This window comes from Culex pipiens, chromosome 2 (assembly GCF_016801865.2).
Source record: "Culex pipiens pallens isolate TS chromosome 2, TS_CPP_V2, whole genome shotgun sequence".
Lineage (NCBI taxonomy): Eukaryota > Metazoa > Arthropoda > Insecta > Diptera > Culicidae > Culex > Culex pipiens.
In genome coordinates, this window is record NC_068938.1 from 201,836,345 (window position 1) to 201,856,787 (window position 20,443).

At 35.6% G+C, this 20,443-nt stretch overlaps 1 protein-coding gene across 14 annotated transcripts in view; it reads left to right on the forward strand.

Annotated features, from left to right (window-relative positions):
* LOC120418138 (endophilin-A) overlaps nt 1-18,824 on the forward strand; it is a 141,119-nt gene extending 122,295 nt beyond the window's left edge. For 11 of the 14 annotated variants that reach the window (XM_052708794.1, XM_052708796.1, XM_052708798.1 and 8 more), the window contains 2 exons: nt 5,496-5,620; nt 11,496-18,824. In XM_052708794.1, coding sequence (XP_052564754.1) covers nt 5,496-5,620; nt 11,496-11,615 — 245 coding nt within the window. In that variant the 3' untranslated portion in view covers nt 11,616-18,824. Of the gene's footprint in view, nt 1-3,592; nt 3,875-4,553; nt 4,647-5,495; nt 5,621-11,495 lie in introns of those variants that run through there. The other 3 variants (XM_052708800.1, XM_052708801.1, XM_052708807.1) reach the window with 2 other exon arrangements.
* The last annotated feature ends 1,619 nt before the right edge of the window (nt 18,825-20,443 follow it).

The following is a 20,443-nucleotide window of genomic DNA, read 5'->3' on the forward strand; positions in this document are numbered from 1 at the left end:
ACATTTACACAAACTTTAGAAAAACATAAACTTAGTGCCTGCCTGCAGAAACGCGTCGGTTCATGGTAATATTTGTGCACGTGCGACGACATCCTTCTTCCTCGCAAACTCACGTAATCAAGCCCACCTCTCTCTCTCTCGCTCCATGATCAAACTGTGTACGTTGAGACTCGTTTCTGGCAAAGAAAAAGTTTGAAGAATTTGATTATCACCTTTCCGAAAATTTCGTTGCAAATGTTGGCCCACGAGCACGTGTTGTGTTGCCTCTGTTTTGGGGAGGAAAATTACGTGGTGAACCACGTGGCACGCCGCTGATCTAGAAGGCGTTGACTTGGTGGGGGCGCATCATACTTTGGCAGATTGAGCTGTTTTTTAATTGGTTTCATTTTGGAAGGTTGAACTTGTTTTTTTCTTTTTCGATGTGATTTTATCTTAATATAAATGTTCCCAATCGAAAACATAATTTTCCTGTTTTTTTTAATAATTGAAGTTTTAAACTATATAAAAATCAAAAGTGTAAGTCATACCTCAATTTTTTTTTTCTCTGATCATGGTAAAAAGATGTGCGACAAATGGTCGAGAATATAAGATCGAATGGACAAAGGTCCAATGCCAAAATGTCGAAAGTCGTAAGTTGGATAGACAAAAGGTCAAATGGAAAAAAACGTCGAAAAGACAAAAAAGCGGATGTGAAAAAATTTAAACAAATACCTAATAATAATTACAGCCCTGACTCGATTATCCGAAGCCTTGATTATCCGAAGTTCGATTTTCCGAAAGTTTGTATGGGACTTCGGATAACCGTATCACGAGCAAAAAAAAAATATATATATATTTTTACTTTAAACATCAAATTTGAGTTCTGCGACCCCATTTTGGTCAAATTTGAATGGTTGTTTACCAGTAAAATTAAAAAAAAAAGGATTTTTCTCAATATTTCATCATCGCCATTGTTGCCGCCATCTTGGATTAAAAAATTCTAAATTACTTTAGAGTAGTTTAAGGGTCATACTAAAGCTCACTAATAAAAAATAAGAAAAAAAATGTTTTTTTTGCAATTCCGTCGTGAAACTAATTACTTTTCCTGTCATTCTTGAATGACAAAAGGGCCTACTTTTCTGTAAAAAAAAATAGAATCGAATAATAGAACTTTTCACAATAAATACAGACCAGTTCTACTCATCAGCACTGTAATGGATGCTAAAAAGTTGAACTTTTCAGCACTTGTTTTGAAAAGTAAAACTTTTCAACATTTTTTTCCATTTTAACGGTTGATTGACAAAATACATGAACATTTGACTTATCATTGCACCCAAAGGGTGTTTTTCGAAATTGCAAAAAATGTTGTATGGAACTCGTTGCAAAACTTGATTTTTTCAGTACTCGTCGTATTTATCCAACTCGGTGAACCTCATTGGTTAAATGTACTACTCGTGCTAAAAAAATCTTCTTGCATAAACTCGAGATTCGATTATCCGAAGTGAAGTTTTGCCAAGATGATTTTTTGTATAAACTTTCAAATATTTTTGAAAAATAAAAATATTTTCTCACTTAAATAGAATTACTTCCAAACTATTTTTTAAGAGTTTTTATGTTCTGTAAAAAATATTTTTTTGGAATAATGTTGATTGTTATCTCATTGTTTCAAAAGAGAAAGACTTCTAGAAATATTGTAAGAGATTTTCCATTCTTTAAAAATTAAATTTAATGAGTTTTTCCAATTCCTCCAACTTTAGCAATTCTTTAAAATAAAGGTGACTTCAGATTTTTTTTTCTGTTTCGAAAACGACCTATTTTTGATTATTGTGAGTTTTTCATGAGCAGTTATTTAAAAAAAAGTGTGACTCCTACACCCAAAATTAAAGAACGAGGGGATAGTCCTCGCGAAAAGAAACATGAGGAAAGTGCTATTTTGCGAGAGTATAGTCCTCTCGCGTGTTCATTCGTTCATTGGAACAGTTCATCCTATTAAGTGGCTTATATATACAAATGACCGCCAATTACTCACCGAACCACGGTGGCCCATACGGCAAAGGCACGGTTCAATATGCCGAAGGGCTTGGGTTCGAGTCTCGGTACCGGTACTTTTTTTTATAGATGAGTATTTTCATTCTTTCAAACATTTATAAAATACGACTTCTCGAGTATTTTTTTTTTTCTTTAAAAAAACAACCTTTTCCATTCTTTCAAAAATGAATATTTCTTTCATAAAAGTCCGACTTCTTAAATATTTTGTACGCTATTATTTTATTTATAAAAAAAATATGGTTGGAATATTTTAGTGACTTTGCCAAGACATTTTAAATTCTCTGAAGCATAAACAGCCCCAAAAAAAGCAAAGTTTCTTAAATATTTTTGCAAGTTTTCTATCCTTTTTGAATCTGTTCTGTTCAATCTTTATAAGTTCCTTGGAAAAAATTGACTTTAATTTTTATTTTTTATTTTATAAAGCTCGTTTCCCCGATTTTCAAGAAAGTCTCCAAAAATTAGGTTTTCTTTAAGTAGTCCTTTAATTTTGAATGAATATAGAAGTGAAATTTATGAAAACTACTCAACACACTTTTTCATAGCTGTTTTTCAAAATAAATGCGTTTAGAATCAATATTTTTTTTTGTAAAAAAAAAATTTAAAAATTACTTTCGACCTTTTGTCCATTCGACCTTTTGTCACACATTTGACATTTGACAGATGATTTCACAAGGTATCATTTTATAAATTTAAAAATTTATGCAATAGTTTCCGAGGTATCGCAATTGAAAATAAGTGCTGATTTTCTTCACTATAAATTTTTAAATTGCAAAAAAAAATGTTTTTTTTTTCGAAAAAAAAATTGAATAGGTTTTAACTTGAAAACTGCCCACTCTGTCGAAAATAATAAATGATTTTTATTGAAATTTAATTTTGCATCTAAAAGTGAATATTACATTTTGTTTGATAATAATTTGGATTTTTTTTTTACAAAAAATCTCGGGTGAGTTTTCAAAAAGCCGTAAGAGCCACTGTGACCTCTGACACTAATTTTCGTTTTTCTCGAAAATGAAACAAAATTTCATTTATTTCAAGTATGGGTCACTTGAAGGACGTGTAGATGAACAATCTCGAGCATTTTTGATATTGGTTTTTCGTAAGTAGGTCGAATACCGATGCAAAAAGGACTTTGTTTACCAATGGCTCTTACGGCTTTTTGAAAACTAATCCGAGAAATACTTTTTTTTTTCAAAATAAATTGCTCCGGTACCAGAGTTGGCACCGTCGTAAACTCTAACGCAATTTTTTTTGGTTTTAATTTATATTTTGAAAAGTCGAAATCATAACTTACATAACCTGCTGAAGCCCCACCAAAATCGAACAGAAATCCCTTTTCGAGATGTAAGTTTGGAATTTTTAGCATGTCCATAAATTTGTAAGATCTGGAAACCTTTTTATGAAGTATTGTAAAATACCAAATTACTATACGGAAAGCCTCATTCTTCTCCATGAATTTTGGAAAAATGACTTTTATTGAATTATAAGCTTCTCCTTTAACAAATATTATGTTAGTAATGTTGAATTTGTACCATAATTCAAAGCAGATATTTGTATTTCTTTCCAGGCGCTCGATATGCATCATAAACTAATTGGCATTCACGAATCATGCAACTGAATTGTATTTTACCATCGAACTGTTGTCTGATAGACATAAGGAAGTTTTCGTTTGTCTTTATAATTTAAAGTTTTTTTTTTTCAATTACTGAGTGACGTTTTAATTTCGTTTTCGTTCCCAATTAACACACACGTGTTTGACAATATTTCTACTAACCTTAAAATGATTTTACTGTTGCTGTTGTTGAACTTTCAAAATTTCGGAAAATAAACACAAAATTGCCAAGCTTGAGCGAATATCACAGTGAGCAAAATATCACAAACTCTACTCAGCGTACAACAAATCAAAACATTTGGCTTTCGCGCACTCTTCCACAAACATCTGGTGATGGGAATTACAGACACTATCCAATATAAAATTTCATTGCATAAAATCAGTGAAGAGTTTCACTGGTCTCTCGCCCCGGTATCTTGTATCGCTATGATTTACTTCACCCCACAAATAGAAATTTCGGCTTGAGTTTTATCCTTTCCCCTTTTGAAGATTTTTTTCACCTTAGTTTCGATTAGTTTGTTAAAAGTTAGTGTCCCAATGACAGGAAACTGACCTCACCCTTTTAAATGTCAATCGTTTTTAGTTTACTTTGAGGTGCACCTTATCATTGATGAAAAAAGATTAAATCTTCCTCCTTAAATTTGCTTTTCTCCGGTAGATCATTTGTTTCTGTTTCTTTCTCGATGTCAAAATAAACCTCTTCAGAGATTTTTTTTATAATTTTCAACGTAAAAATAGTAAAATTGGATAAATCATTCAAAAAACTTCAAATTGTTGGCCAAAAACTCGCACCTTTACCCGTTTGTAACGAACTCTTCTCTTTCGCTCTTTCTATTCTCTCTTTCTCGCTGTCGTCTCTTGGTCTGGTGTTTGTTTGTTTCTTTCTTTTTTTCCCGAAACGCGATCGCGTCCTCAGGTGGTTCATCATCACGTCTCAATTCACCGGTCAATAAACCGACACATCTGGAACTTTTGGGTAACGGTCAAGCGCAGGCGCGTTCCACCAATGGTAATCAAAATTTTTGGAGCAAACAAAATATACACTGAAAGAATATAATAATCACACGAAACTAGTCGATTGCAAAGTTTTACCAAAGAATCACGCTTTTTTTTAAATATTATTTTTGGTTTCGGTTTTGATTAACTTTACTGAATAAAATGTACATAAAATTGCGTTTAACAAAAGTTTTGTTTTAGTGTGCTTTTTCGCTTTGAGTTTAACGGAAAATTTTCCCGAAAGTTGTTACTGTGCTGTTTTCTTTTCAAAACAAACCAAAGTTTTCCGTTCAGTTGTGTTCAAAATTGTGCATGCCCCGTTATTGGTTACAGCGTTGATTTTTTTTTCTTTTTCAAATATAATTTCCTTACCAGCAAGCGAAAACGTAACCACAAAACCCACTCTTACTTGATAGTTCCAGCTCATCCCACCGCAAAGTGTCATCGAACAACCTCATCAACTTCATCACAGCATGTGTCTCTTCGTTTCAGTTTACCCCAATTCTCCCCCTTTCTTTAGTTTTGATTATTAATTTTCATTTCCTAGTTGCGTCATCGTAGTTTTGACTCTTAGTTGTGTGAACTGTCCGTGTTTTTGTGTTTCCCTAAAAAGAAAACTGACTTTTAATTTTGTTGATTTTTAATTATTTAGAGCCCCAACGTTAAGTTGTGTTACTAGAAAAATAACGAGACAGTAATTTAGTTTGATAACCTAGAAAAAATAAACTGAAAGATTGAAACGTTGAAACTAAACTAGTGACCCTTTAGAGTGTAGCGACTTTTAAGCATTAAAATAGACCATCAAAGCAACCTTGTATCAAGTGACTAACTTTTCCCCAACTATTATTTTTCCTAAAATTAGCGTCCCCCTTGCCATCGCCGATGAGGTCGCCCGCGCGGACCCCGATGCCAGCGAAGCCGGCGCAGCCCTGCTGTACGGCGCTGTACGACTTCGAGCCGGAGAACCCCGGCGAGCTGGGCTTCAAGGTGAGTACCGGAAAGAGATCGTGCGGCTCCAGCGAAGTTGTGTTGATTGGTACAATTTGATGGAGACGGTTGGTGTTTTGTTACCGGCGGACTAATTTACTTTACTTTACTATTTTGGCAACATAAAAATCACTTAATCTTAAATGAAGGTTGAGTATCTAAAAACTAAACAACCTCCCAAAAAAAAAAGAAAAAAAAAGAAAAAATAAAAAAAAAACCTCGAGAAATAATCGGGAATTTGAACGAAAACCCGCATAATATCCATGCGTTGAAATAAAAATTAACAAGTTTCTTCCAAAAGACTTCAATACCGTCAGTGGGGGTGACCTTGGGTCTGGGGGGTGAGATTGGGTCAAAGTGTTTTTTTACGGATTTTACCATTTTTCAGGTTCTTCTCAATGAAACTGAATTCTGTTAAAAGGGTTGTGTAGGGGACATCTTAAGATGACTTCGCTGAAAAAATCTCGTTCCTAGAACAAATCCTGTTATTTTGGCAGCTGTCCAAAGTTGAGGTACGTTTTTGGCCAAAATTGAGCTCTCGAAAAATCATTTGTTCTAATATTTTTGTTAGAATTGCTCGAAAACTACCCAAATGTTTGAAAATCTCCACTTCAAACATTTTTTTATTTTTTTTTTATTCTTAACTTATTTTTATTAGGTCCATTTAGGTGCTGTGACCAGGTTGGGACCGAGGGACGGTTCATAATAATTTAGAATACATTAAAAAAAACTCATTTTCCGCCGTATTTGCCGAGCATGTAACTGACGAGTCTCAACTGGTCCACGCGGGTCTTGCAGGTCTGGAACCTGGCGCTGTACTCGTTAAAAATGTGCCACAGCTCAGTCGAACTGTAAAGCACCTCCTCTCCTTCCGCCGTGGAGGTGGCACCGGCGCCGGCGCCGGTATTTTGTTGACTGCTTCCTGCGGGTCGAGGGCGATCCTTTGGCTTCACGTCCGGAACTGCGCCCGGCAGCGGAGGGAACTCCGCCGGCGTGAACGCCGGAACTGCTGGACTCTGCTTCTCCGCCTTCCTTGCCGGCGGTTTCGGTTTCGCCGCCTGCTGGCGCCTCTGGATGAAGTCCGCACGCTTGGGGCAGCTGCGGTCCGTGGCTTCGTGGGCTCCAGAGCAGTTGGCACACCGCTTCGGATCGGCTTCCTGGACTTTGCACTCGTCCGTCTTGTAAGGACCCCCACAGTTGTTGCACCTTCCCTTGAGGTGACAGTTCCTGGTTCCATGACCCAGCTGCAGGCAGTTCCTGCACTGGGTCACGTTCGGCCGCTTGTTCCGGTAGGCCTCCCACCGGATGATAGTGCTTGCCACAACTTTCATTGCAGAGAGCTTCTTCAGATTGGTGTATCCCTTGGGGAAGACCACAATGTACGGAGTTTCGTCCACGGTGGACTTTTCCTTCCGCTTGATGACATGCACCTCCAGCGCGTCCAGCTTGAGATCCCTCTTCAGCAGGTACTTGACCTCATCCGGTTTCAGTTCATCAGGTAAACCACGAAGAACGACCCGGTGAAATCGTTCGCTTCTTCGGCCGTGGGTGTAGAATTCCACTTTCTTCTTCTTGAGGAGCTCTTGCAACTTGTCAAAATCATTGACAGAGAAGCAGGTTAGTTTGTAAATCGGGTCGAAACCAAATTCACAACTTTCCACTATCGCCACGAGCTTGTAAAAATCCGTGGTGTTCTTCACCACCAACGGTGGTTGCTTTTGTTTACTTGCCGACTGGCCGGGTGCTGGAACCGCCGGAACGTCCACTCTTCCTGCTGGGCTGGCATTGTTGTTGTTTTCCGCTAGCGGGCTGAATTTGTTGTTGTTGAGCAGATTCTGCTCCACATTGCTATCGTCCTCTTTCTTCCTTTTGCGCTCGTTCGCCTCCATTCCTCGGAATGTTGGGGTGGAAAGTCCACCGAAAGCACCACGACGGCCACTATCGGCACTTTTGACCCGCAAAACACGACACCTCCAAATGTAAACAAAGCCGCGAGCGCGCGGCTGCCACACGTCCGTCACACAAGAGCACAGCAGGAGAACTCCACTTCAAACATTGTAGCGTGTCAATACGATTCTCTCGGACAAGAAACACTGTTGGATGACTTGTTTTTACCATACCGTTGTATTTGAGCATCATTTTAGTTTCATTTAACCCAATGTCACCCTTTCTAAGGGGTGAGATTGGGTCAATTTTCAAACTATTGGCATTTAAGGTAGTGTTCATCAAAATACACTATATTTTGGGAAAATGTCAGTAAACCATCTAAGAACAAATCTACGTTGAAAGATTTTCGATGTTATTTAAATTGTTTTTGTTATTTAGAAATTACGAGAGGTGTATCGTTTTTTGACCCATAGTCACCCCCACTGACGATACGCTTTATTTATTCTTCTCCAAATATTCTTCTTTTTGCCTTCTTCACCTTACTGAGGAAAGGCAATAAAATCACTCGAAAAATGAACCTATTAGTTTTGCCTCGTAGACCCACCTTCACGTATACATATCGATTCATAATCATGTTCTGAGCAAATGTCTGTGTGGATGTGTGTAGGAAGGTGGATAAAAAAATTGATACTCGATTATCTCCAGACTGGATGAACAACCCTATCAAAAGTTATTAGCACCTAAGTGTTATTTATACACTTTTTGGAGGCCGGATCTCAGATATTTCAATGAAAATGATGTCCGGGTCCATAATGCGACCTGCTGTTAGTTAGATAATGGAAAAACCTTCCAAATGAGCCTTAAACATCGAGGATCTGACAACCAAAAAGTTATTAAAAAGTCACTTAAGTGTTCGAAAGTTATTAGCACTTAAGTGTTATTTATACACTTTTTGGAGGCCGGATTTCAGATATTGTGATAGAAATATTGCCTCAATCATCCATGCGAACTATCGTTGGATAGTTTTTTTATCAGACCTTCCGATGAGCCAGAATTATTTAAGGTCTGTGAACCCTATCAAAAGAAATGAGTAATAAAGTTGATTTGTTAAGCACGTTGCAATTTTTACACTTTATGAATGTGAGGAAGGCACCAACCAGCAACCACCTAAAGGTGAATTAAGTAACGTTTTTTTTTTTGTTTAATGGATTTGATATCGAAAAGTACAATTTACAATTTTTGGTTGGTAAATTACGCCGTTTTCAAGATAAATGCACCTAAAGTTTGACATTTTTGAAAATTAAGCAAATTTTTTGCTATTTTTTTTTTAAATTTTGCTCATGGTGACATATTTTCTAAAAACTTGGGAAAATATCTACAAATTTGTATAAGAAAAACTAACTTAATCCACCTATGTGGTTGATGCCTTCCTCACTATTTACCAACAATTAGTAAAATGATGGGTTTGGACACAAATTTCATCTATTTTTAAGATCCAGAGAAAAATACACAAATATCACTTAACTGGTCATAACTTGGGACAAGGTTGCCAGATCATCAATGTTTTGGATTCATTGGAAAGGTCTTTTGATAACCTAACCAACGATGGGTCGTATGATGGATTCGGATATAGTTTACATACATTTAAGTTAGATCCGGGTATTTGTGAAAACACATTTTATACGTAACTTTTGAAGTACAGTCGACTCTCTAGTTGTCAATATCCAAGGGACCGTCGAGGAAGAGAATCATCAGTTTACAGAACGATGCAAAATGAAGACTCGATTGAAAATATGTTTTCTTGGTACCCAGCTATGGGAGAGAATCATGGCAACGTCCATCAAACAAAAACAAACTAATGTCAAACACCCTTCAAAGCTTCGTTTCGCCAAGAAAAATGTCTATACAAGCCATGAGAAAGTGAAATTATTGACAACCGGAAGAGATTTTTTAAGCAAACAGAATCCAAGGAACCGTCGAGGAAGAGATCCTTCAAGCAAGAGGAAATATCGAGGAATAAAGCCAATCGAAGTATGCAGTTTGAAGGGACTGAAGAATTCATCGATAGATGGAGCAATATTGATATCGAGAAGATCGACAGCCAGAGAGTCGACTGTACTTATCAAAACTTCATATAATTCAAAAGCGACGTATAGGACTCAGATTTGTTCAATTTTAGACTCTGAGTTGATAGATATACATGAAGGTGGTTCTAAGACGTTTCTAAAAGAAGTTCATTTTCCGAGCAGGATTATAGCCTTACCTCAGGTGAGGAACGCTAAACCCTGAAGATTGGGCCTTAGAATTAATTTTCAAATGCCGATATCTCAGCAATTATTGACCCGATTTAACAATCTACAACCCAACTCCGCCTCTAGATGGGTTTCGATCTAAAAATTCGCCAAGAATCAATTTTTTAACCAATTGTAGATCTTAAAAAAAGTAATGGAAAGTGTCATTTTTACGGGTTAACTTTGGCTGTGTTTTTTACTAACATTTTTTTTAGTGTCCCAGATTTTTTGTTTTAAATTTAAATTCTATTGCAGAAAATGTGAAAAACAAGCAAAAAAAAATGTTTAAAAGTGACTGTAAAAACATGAAAAAATTAGATAGGCAAAATTTTATAATATGATGTGGTAGAAAATGCCAAATACTGTCAAAAACAAACATAAACTAAACAAGATAAATTAAAATTAAAATACTAAAAATAAAACAAGAAAACCATAAAACAAGAAAATTGAGTTTTTCGTAGAACAAAAGTTGTTCAAAATGACCTCTTGAACAATGGAAAAATTAAAAAAAATATATAAAAAAAATTAGGCAGTAGAGGGTTAATATGTCAACAAATGAAACTAGTTGATTTTCGATAAATATGAATATAATGCAGTGCCATCCCTTATTTGGTAACATGCCGTGAATTTTATGTAATTTTTCAAAGATGTTGCCTAAATCGGGAAATCTTTAAAAAGTGTATTTTAAAGAAAAAAAAAACAAGTACTAATATTTGTGTGAGAACTATCAATAAACATCGTTACTCCTTCATAATGATGGATGTGGTTTAATGGAGTGTTTTTAAATTATAATGTACAAAATAGATGATTTTTAGACTTTCATTAAAATAAATTGATATTACCTGCATTAAAAATATTTATATTTTGAATACAAACGCATTAATATATATGCAAAAAATAATAAGGTAGCGTTCTTTTATTACGTAACGAAAAAGTTTAGGAGTCTCCATACAATTTTCCGAACTGTTTACACAAAATGGGTATTTAGTGTCTTTGACAAAGTTGTAGGTTATGATTTGGACTTTTTGGAAAAAATAGGTGCACGGAAAACTTTTGATTTTTCATTTAACTTTTTATTTCCCAAAATACGTTCTCCAAAATATGTTTTTTTTTATTTTCGATTTTTTTAATTATTTTTAGGGGACTAAAAAATACATCTTTTGATTTATAGTGCATGTTGCACCGACGTGCATCATCAGACCAGTATGAGATATGATTTTTTTAAATAGCTTTTTTTTTTGTTGAAAAATGTCGAAAATGCAGTAATAACGGCTAAATCTGATTTGCAATCGAAAAGTAATTTGCCGATTTCTTTCTATGGTTCACCGGGTTAGAGTTATAGTTACTTTTTTTAATTCTTTATGAAGGAAAGCTTTGTGAGGTAATTTCCAGCAATTTCCTGTATGAGACGTTGAAAATTGGACAATTAGTTTCTGCAATAAAGCTCCACAAATAATTTGACTGGCTGACTAGCTTGTAATTTTCAATTGACAATATCTCAAACAAATAAATCAGGAATTTCTTTTAATAGGTCCTATAGACTTATGAAACACAATGGTTTATGGGTGACCCCCAAAAAGGACTGCATTTTAATTCTCTAAAAATATTAACGGTTTTAGTCTTATGAATTGATTAATTTTAAAGTATTTGTTAAGTTGTGCTCACAACAAAATAAACATATTTCAATTCAATTTTAGGAAAACGACGTCATCACGCTGATCCAGCGCGTGGACGAGAACTGGTTCGAGGGCAGCGTCAACGGCAGAACCGGCTACTTCCCGCAGTCGTACGTGCAGGTCACCGTTCCGTTCCCTTAAGCTGACTCCTACTCCTAATCCTTCGTATGTGCGTATGAGAGCGTGCGTTAATTTTAATTTAGACAACCCGAGAGCAGAGAAACACACTGAATAAAACACAAAAACACAGACAGAAACACACACAGGACACGCCCTCTTACTCTCTAAAAAGCTGGTAATCGCCTCCGTTCTGATAATTACTGAAGAAAGCAAAGCAAAAACTATTACTATTAAAAAAAAACAGGAAGGCGGATGAAGAAGCGCAACTACTAGGAAAATCCGAAGGACTGCTGATCTAGTTTAGCGTAGAGTGTTAGTAGACGCAAAACCGGGCAGAATTATGTTTTATTCCCTTTCCTCTCCTCCAAACTAGAATTTCCCCCCCTTCACACACTACTAGAAAGAAAGAGAAAGAGAGAGATACGGCAAGATATCGAAACTAAAAAGTATTTACACGCAAGAGATTTACTAAACCGCGCGCGCTCTATTCTGTCGAACTGGTTATTCTTGTTTTTCTGTTGTTCCCTCTTCCACAGAACCCGCTCGTTGAAAGAATTTAAAGAAAGAGAGAGAATTTAATTGCGTGATGACAGTAGAACCGAAATTACGAAACGATTAGCAGATTGATCAATTGCACGTGAAAGCGAGAGAGAAGAAATTTAAAAATCAACTATACATGTGTAAGGTGTTAATTATTATCTACTAACTTCTATACATACTGAAAGAAACAAAAAAAAATGTAGTTACGCGACGTAATCGAGATTGATTGAAAGCGAGATTGTTGTTGATTGTTTTGAGCACGACCCCGTCGCACGTTAAAGTTCTGTTTTGGTCTTCTTCTGTCTCTGAAAGCAAGAAAAAAAAAGAGGTTAGCATAATTAATTCAGTTGCGTTTGCGAGTCGGATTTTTTATTCATATTGAACAAAGACGCCCAAGGAATTTCTCAACTCACAGTAAAAATTGTGAATGTGGAAGCTAAAAAAAAATTGTAAATTTACCTGTAATTTTACATACATTTTATGTAAAATCAAAATTACACGAAAAAAGATGTAAATTTTCATTACTTTTAAAGCTTGACATCTTTTTGCGTGTAATTCAAATTTCAAGTTGAAATTCATGTAAATTTACATAAAAGATTCGGTAAATTTACACGTTCCATCCTTCAAACTACATTTACATTTTTACTGTGTAATTCACACATCGAGCAATTATTTGTTACACGCAAACAAAATGGAAACCGAAGGTTTCCGCAGGGAAAAGAATTTAGCAAACGAAACTTGCTGCAAGTTGACTGTGCACTGATGATGACTGTAATTTTCACAAACACACACCACACAACTCTTTGTTTCTAATTTTTCTTCACGCTGATTTTTTCCTACTAAAAGTTCCAGCTCTCCGCTCCGGTGGGTTTCGTTCGCCAACTGCTTTGGCTTTAGCGTTTAGGGCCTAGGCGCGATATTATTAATTCGAGTTTCGAGAGTATTACTCTGTGTATATAATTTTAGAGCTTTTTGTTTTTAAAATAATAATAAAAAAAAGCGGACGAACGCGTTGAGATCATTATTTTCTTTTATTTTTGTTTAATTTTGATTTTGAGAAAATTCCCTTTTAGTTCGTATCTTTATTGTTTCAGTTAAGCGGAATGACAATTGAGCGCGAGAATAGAAAAAAAGAGAGAGTAAACGCTGCTGCGAGAGTCCGCGCGTGATTCGAAGAGAGAGACTTTAGATAGGGTATTTAAGGATCAAAGTACATTTCACTTCACCACCTCTACCACCACAATTAATCCACCAGCCGCGCCAGTGAATTGTTTTAACCTTTTAAGTTTCAATGCCGAAAAAAGATGGTCAAGTAAAGTTAAGAAGTTTGCATTTGAGTGGAATGTCAGTGGAAATCGAAATTGCTAGCATTGAACAGTTGATTGTGTTGTGTGTATGGGTGTGCTTCCAAACCACAACCCGCTGACCGGCAGCGAAATTATGGAAAAGTATTGTTTTTATCAGACTTGAAATATGCTGGTACAGCTTATCTCAGTCTCGGGTATAAGGCGGTGTTAGCCCTGACGTTGCTTCCAACGACACACCTCAGAAGGCCGAGGCCGTTGGGCATAGTCTGACCCAAGAAGGATCCTCGGTCTATTTTTAGACTCCAAAACGGTGCAGAGATCGACATTATTTTAAAAAGAAGAGATGGCATGATTCATCACTTCGGATCAATTCACTTTTACATAGTAAAAAAAAGCATGGCAATATTACATCTGGAAAAGGGATTGTGCACATAATGAATGACAGAAAAATGTAATTTTACCTGTAAAAATGTGTAAATTCACCACTTTTTCAGTGTTTAGCCACTTGTTATAAATTTCAAGGGGTCCTACTCGGATTTAACCTTGAAAGTTTGATTGATCTATTAAAACATATTTCATAATTGAATGAAATCAATTATTTTCTTTAATTGATCAAAATTTTGCTAAATATTTTAAACTTTTTGTACTTTGAAAAAAAAAATACAAAATCCAGCACACCAAGGTTTTTTTTAATGTTGTCACAAAAAGGTGATGAAACTACACAGCAAAAAAAGATAGTAATCCAGCTGCGTGTAAAAGGTCTGGGTGTAAAATAAATTTTGCATTATTTTATGAAATTTTATGTAATATTACACTTTGAAATGTGTAGCCCATCAGTATGGGAAACCTACTTGACCGAAATGTCAAGCTCATATATGCGTTTATCCATTCCATTCTTCATCGGTCTGATGGCCCAGCGGGTTAAGACGCCAGTCCTTACTATTGGTGGTGGGTTTGAATCCTGTCGGTTGCAACTTTTTTTTTGTTAACAAAAAATGTACATGCTCTGTGTAATATTAAGAGTCCTTTTTGAAGAAGGTGATGTGCATGCTTCAAAAATCAAAAAATCATTAAAGTAATTAAATGTTTGAGGCTCAAGAAGAATATTCATGATTCCAGGAAAAAAATGCAACTGCTAAATAATAGCAGCTGTTTTGGTGATTGAACGGCTCTTCTTGAGTATTTTTGTAATTAAAAAAAAGTTATCACAAAAAGATCGAAGTTCAATTTTCCAGCAAAATTTTATAAGAAAATGTTTATAAAAAAATCTTATTTTTATAAACATTTTCTTATAAAATGTTGCTGGAAAATTGAATGAAAGCCGAATACTTTCCCATTTTTATTCATAATGAAATAAAAATTCATGAAGTACTCAGAACTTAAAAAAAAATTGAATCTAAGATTTCATTCCCCAGAATTCTCCAGAAAGTCCCAGAATTTGAAATTTAACATATTTCAAAAACTAAAGCATATTTTTCACTTTGAACAAACGCAAAGGATTTAAAATTGATTTTTAAATCAATTTAAAAAAAAAAACTTCGCGGCCCTTCTTGACAGAATAGGTCTTACTTGACAGCTTGTTTCATGGGGACCATAGTTTCTGTCTCGTCAATTTAAATTAGCTTTGAAATGAAAAAAAAAAAATGATTGTGAATGATTTTTATTTGTGTTTTTACCGTTTGACATAGAAATTTACATTGGGGCTTCATGACCCTATTGCTTAAATTATTTTAAAATTTCAAACAACCTTGGTGGCTTTTGGTGCCGGAATCCGTTGTCGAAAGTACCCAAATGCAAATGTTGGCACTTTTCAAGAAAATTTCCATGCAAAATCCGAGTCTCATGCTAACTAGTTTTGACAGCTTATCTTATCTAACATACGAACATAACCAAACTTTTCGGCACCCTCAGCAAACGTCAAATCAATATTGTCCGTTTCTCTCAAAGGTACGGCGCGTACCGGCCGCGGCGCGCGCGGCATTTCAGAATATGCCATAGACATGGTTGCCAGCGATTTCCTGCACTTTTGGTGCAATAAAAAAACATACCTGGAAACAATGCCAAGCGATTCGAAGAAGAAGATCAACAAAAACCAAACGCGCAGTATAGGATTTGACAGCGCCGCATTTGCCGAAAGTGCGGCGCGTCGTTCCGAGGCTGGTTTGCCGCGTGTCTTTTTCGGGAATACGCGCAATACAATTTGCAGCCGGATCTTTTTTCTGAACTCTGCCGGATAAAACGTCAAACCATACCAATTTGTTGCCGGAACTTTTCCGGAAAAGATCCGGCATCAAATTTGCACTGATTTGACGTTTGCTGAGGGTGCCGAATTGTTGAATTGTACATAAATAAATGGCTGATTGCTTTGTTTGGTCCATTCGCGAACTATAAAAGATTGACAAACAGTTTGACAAAATTTCTAAATGACAGTTAAAGTCAGGCCGCAAACCGGAATTGTGAAAGTTTTAAATCTCCAACGAGTTTTCGGATATTTTTTAGAAATGCGTTTTTTTTCTGGATCAAGGTCTTCCACTGCTTTCAAGCGATCACGAAGTGAGTTTGATTTTTTCCGATTATCCCCGCAAACGTCAAACTATTGGCACGAAGTGATTTGTTTACCTTTTTTTCGGCACCCTCAGAATAACGTCGAACCATACAATATTGCTGCCGGATCTTTTCCGGGAGAGATCTGGGAAAAAGATTCGGCAACAATTAATACTGATTTGACGTTTGCTGAGAGTGCTGAAAAGTTTGGTTATGTTACTGCTTGCAAAAGACAACACAAAAATGCTGTCAGATCTTTTCCGGAAGAGATTAGGCAGCTATTTTTTTACTGATTTGACGTTTGCTGAGCGGAAAGTGATGGGTCTCCTCGTTGCCATTTCCGACACGGTCTTCTTTCGCTTGACGAATAAAATCGTCATCGGAAGAATCTTCCACGTAATTTTTCAACGGATTTTCGGATATTTTTCAGAAATTCGTCCTCAAGACCAGCAAATTGCTAGTGGTCTAAGGGAACCAACCACAACACTGCAGATTTTGTTTTCGAATGTGTCAATTTTGGATGCTGATCTGTCAATTGAGCCAAGATGGTACACGATAGGTGTGGATGGTTGTTTACCTACTGAGATTCATACTTGAAATAAAGTTCTTCCTGTTTTTTTTCAAACTATTAAATAGTTGCCCAAAACAAACAATTCATCACTATTGAAAATTGTTTTAATCCGGGAAATATTTCAGGATAAAAAACCGATGTTCAAGAATTTACATTTTCAATGACATTCCACTCTAACATCAAGAAGGAATCAAATTAAACAATTTCTTCCATTGAGTTTTACCAGGGCAAACCAAATAATATAAAACATTCTTAAGCTTGGCTTCTCCTTCCGAAAGGCCACCCAAAAAAATGTCCGTTAGCAGCGATCTTAAACTGGAGTAACCCCTAAGAAATCTGAAAAAAATCAAGCCTTTTAAAACGAACACACTGATGGTGAGACACGAGAAAATTATAGTTATTAGGTGTTTTGAAACAGAACAAACAAAAATCTTCATCTATATACAACAAAAAAGGGTAAAGTGTTTAATCCTACAATTCTTAAACCATCTTCGTTCACATTTAAAGACAAAGTCACACATCCACACACACAAGCTCATCAGCACACCGAAAAAAAATCAGAGTCTTTACAACAGATCACATCGTATATACATATATTTACTCTATATTACTAGTTGTAAAGGAAATCAAGACAAACATAATGAGAAGAATTAAAAAGCAAACAAAAAATCGTCGTGAAGGCAAAAAATGTATTTCCAAACCCTTTCCTCTCCTGTTTGAGTGTTATTGTTTCCAACCCTCACCGCAAACACGAAAAAACGAAAACGAAAATAAGAATCCATTTTTCAACTTCAAACTCCGTTGTTTAATAACTTTCTAACTGTTGTCTGTCCGTTTGAAAAAATAAAAACATTTATCAGCTTGACAAAAAAAAATCTAATACTATCCTTTCTCTAAAAGAAAAACTCTAACATTCAAAACTCTTTATTGTGATCCGGGAAAAAAGCAACTAGTCGTTAACTTTGTGGACAATGCAGAGGTCATGTTTTTAACAAGAGACAGAAGGTAAAAAATCGAAAAAGCCAACCAGTTATAGATGTTGTATTCAATTTCAAGCTAAAAAAACAAAGAGAAAAAAGATGGCAGATGCATAAGTAAAACAGTGTTTCAAAAAATCATTCACACAGTCACACAAACATACAAGACACACTCACAGCAAGATGAATCTCTATAAAAATTAGTTGTAATAGTTGGTAAGTAAAAAACACAAACACAGAGAAAGGAGTTTAGAGCACACACACGCAACAAAGGTTGAAGAATTCGAGACGAAAAGAATCAGCAAACTTATAAAATACGAAAGAATCAAAGTTATACAAAAACAAAGCAAACTGACACATTCAAGATTATTTTAATATTGAATAATCAAATTTTCAAGTAGATCCCACCTTGTTTTGAACAAAATTTTAAACCAAATCCCTTTCGAAATTCGTTCGATTGTTCTATTTCGCGCGCCGGCACTCGCAAAACAAAGTAGGCGTTGATCGTAGCTAGCACGCAGTCACCCACACAACAACAGAAAACACTCTCATCACTAGGCAGTAGGCGCTGACGCACACGTAAACACACACAGAGAGTGGTAGCGGTGTGAGTGAGCGAAAGTTTATTTTGTTTGTTGAACAAACCCCTTTTTAAATTGAGTGCGTTGATTTGTTTCAAACAAAAAACAAACAGGTTATATTGATGCAAATAAAAAAGAAATCGCAGAAAAAAAACACTTGAAACGAAAGTTAAGGGACGTAGCAATTATACAATATTAAAATAAATTGAAAATATCCTAAAGGACAATACATAGAGTTAAAGAAAACAAAAATAAGATGAAAAAACTTTAAATCTGAACGGAGAGACAGAACTAAAAAAAATCACACAAAGAAGAAGACAAGATCAGAACGGTGTATGACATAATCAATGATCGGTGTGTATCAAGTTAAAGCAAAACAGAAAAAAACGATGATACAATTCAAGTCAAATTTAAAAACCAAAAAAAAAACACTTTGTCAACTTCTGTGAACGAAACAAAACAACAAATAACAACACAAGTCCAAACGAAAACACATCACACTCTCTCACACTCACACACACATAAGAAAAAAAAGTCACAAATCGATTTGTTGCAGCACAGTATAAACAGAAAAAAATAAATTAACAATGGTTACGATGGCGTTAAATCGGTGTAAGTGTGTTGAAAGGTGCGCCTGCGAAATAAATGAAACAAAAAAAAAACAAAAAAGAATGTTATACTATAAGTGAAACAATAGAGACAAGATGAAATTAGCATGGGGAAGCACTCACGGAAATACACACGGAAACGAAGAGAAAAACAAAACAAAAGAATGGAAAGGACACACATACACAAAACAAAACACAGAAAACATGAAACAGAGATAAGATCGTTAATTGTGATTCATTACAAGTAATATAAATATATACTAAGAGTAAAAATAAAAGCTAACAATGAACGATTCTCAAAATGGAAATCAACAGGTGGTTTTGTTATATTGATTTATCGAGAAATCCAATTGCTATTAATTTCGAACATTGCTATCTCAATCTGTCGAAAATTTCTTTATTCCATTTAAACTGCTTTCTTTTACGCCCCTCGATGGCCTCTCAAGCCCAAGCATAATTCCTTCGGGATCTTGGTCTCTTTGGTCCCTTGAATTCCATTTGTTTGAAAAATTCTTCCATTTGTCAATATTTTCTATTTCTCATTGATGGGTGGCATTTTTTAGAAGGTAGTTTGAAAATAACTTGATTTTGGTAGCTGAACTTTTCCATGATTCTCTCGTTTTTCTCCCATAGCTCCATCAAGCTCATTTTTGAACAGGTCTACAAATAGATCATTTTACTAAACAGCAATTCTCTACGAAATTGGTCATTTTTCTTCAATTTTTTCAGGGCTGCGGAGTCGGGTCATATTTCAAGCGACTCCGACTCCGGCTTTCTGAGTTAAGCCGACTCCAACTCCGACTCCGGCCTTCCAACTCTAGCCGACTCCAACTCCGACTCCGGCTCCAGCTTTCCACAAGTTGTTGACTCCGACTCCGACACCTAATCTTTATTTAAAATATTTAAAAAATTTGAATTAATCACATCACTCACATTTCAGTTCACACTTGCGCGAATACTGTAAACCGAAATTATTTATATAAAAAGTATGGAACCATACTAAGCTTGATAGATAAGTGTTCGTTGTTCTATGTTATATGTTTTCAGCGTTATATAAACAAAAAATCATAAATATCTTCAGATTTTAACGCATTTTCAGCACAACACAACAATTTTCTAAATAAATTTAAATTTTGTTGTTTGTAAAATTGGAACTTTTTATTTAATTACTTTAAATTTACTTTCATTTTTTAAAATTTATATCCTAGCTTAGGGACCATCCATAAACCACGTGGACACTTTAGGGGGGGGGGGGGGTTTGCGATTGTCCACGCTCCAAACAAAAAAGTTTTTTTTTTGTATGGACACTTGACCACGAGGGGGGGGGGACTCGAGATTACCAAAAAAGTGTCCATGGATGGTCCCTAACTAATTTTTAATTGTACTTGAGCAACTCTCTACGAAATCGGCCGATTTCGACCATTTTTATTTTTTGTATTTTTTGATATGGCTCAAACTTTGTGGGGGCCTTCCCTATGACCAAATAAGCTATTTTGCGTCATAGACTAATCTACGTGCGTACATATGTATTGCGTGTACGTACACGAAAAAAAAGTGAGGTTAAATTTTGTCCGGCCAGCAAAATCAAATGGTGCGCTAGTGTGTGTACGCGAAACGTCATAAAGCTCTATTGGTTCACCCATTTTTTTTTTGTTGAGCCACTGCGACCAATTAGAGGAATATTGTGGTGTGACCTCGACTCTAACTGTTTTCTATTCAGA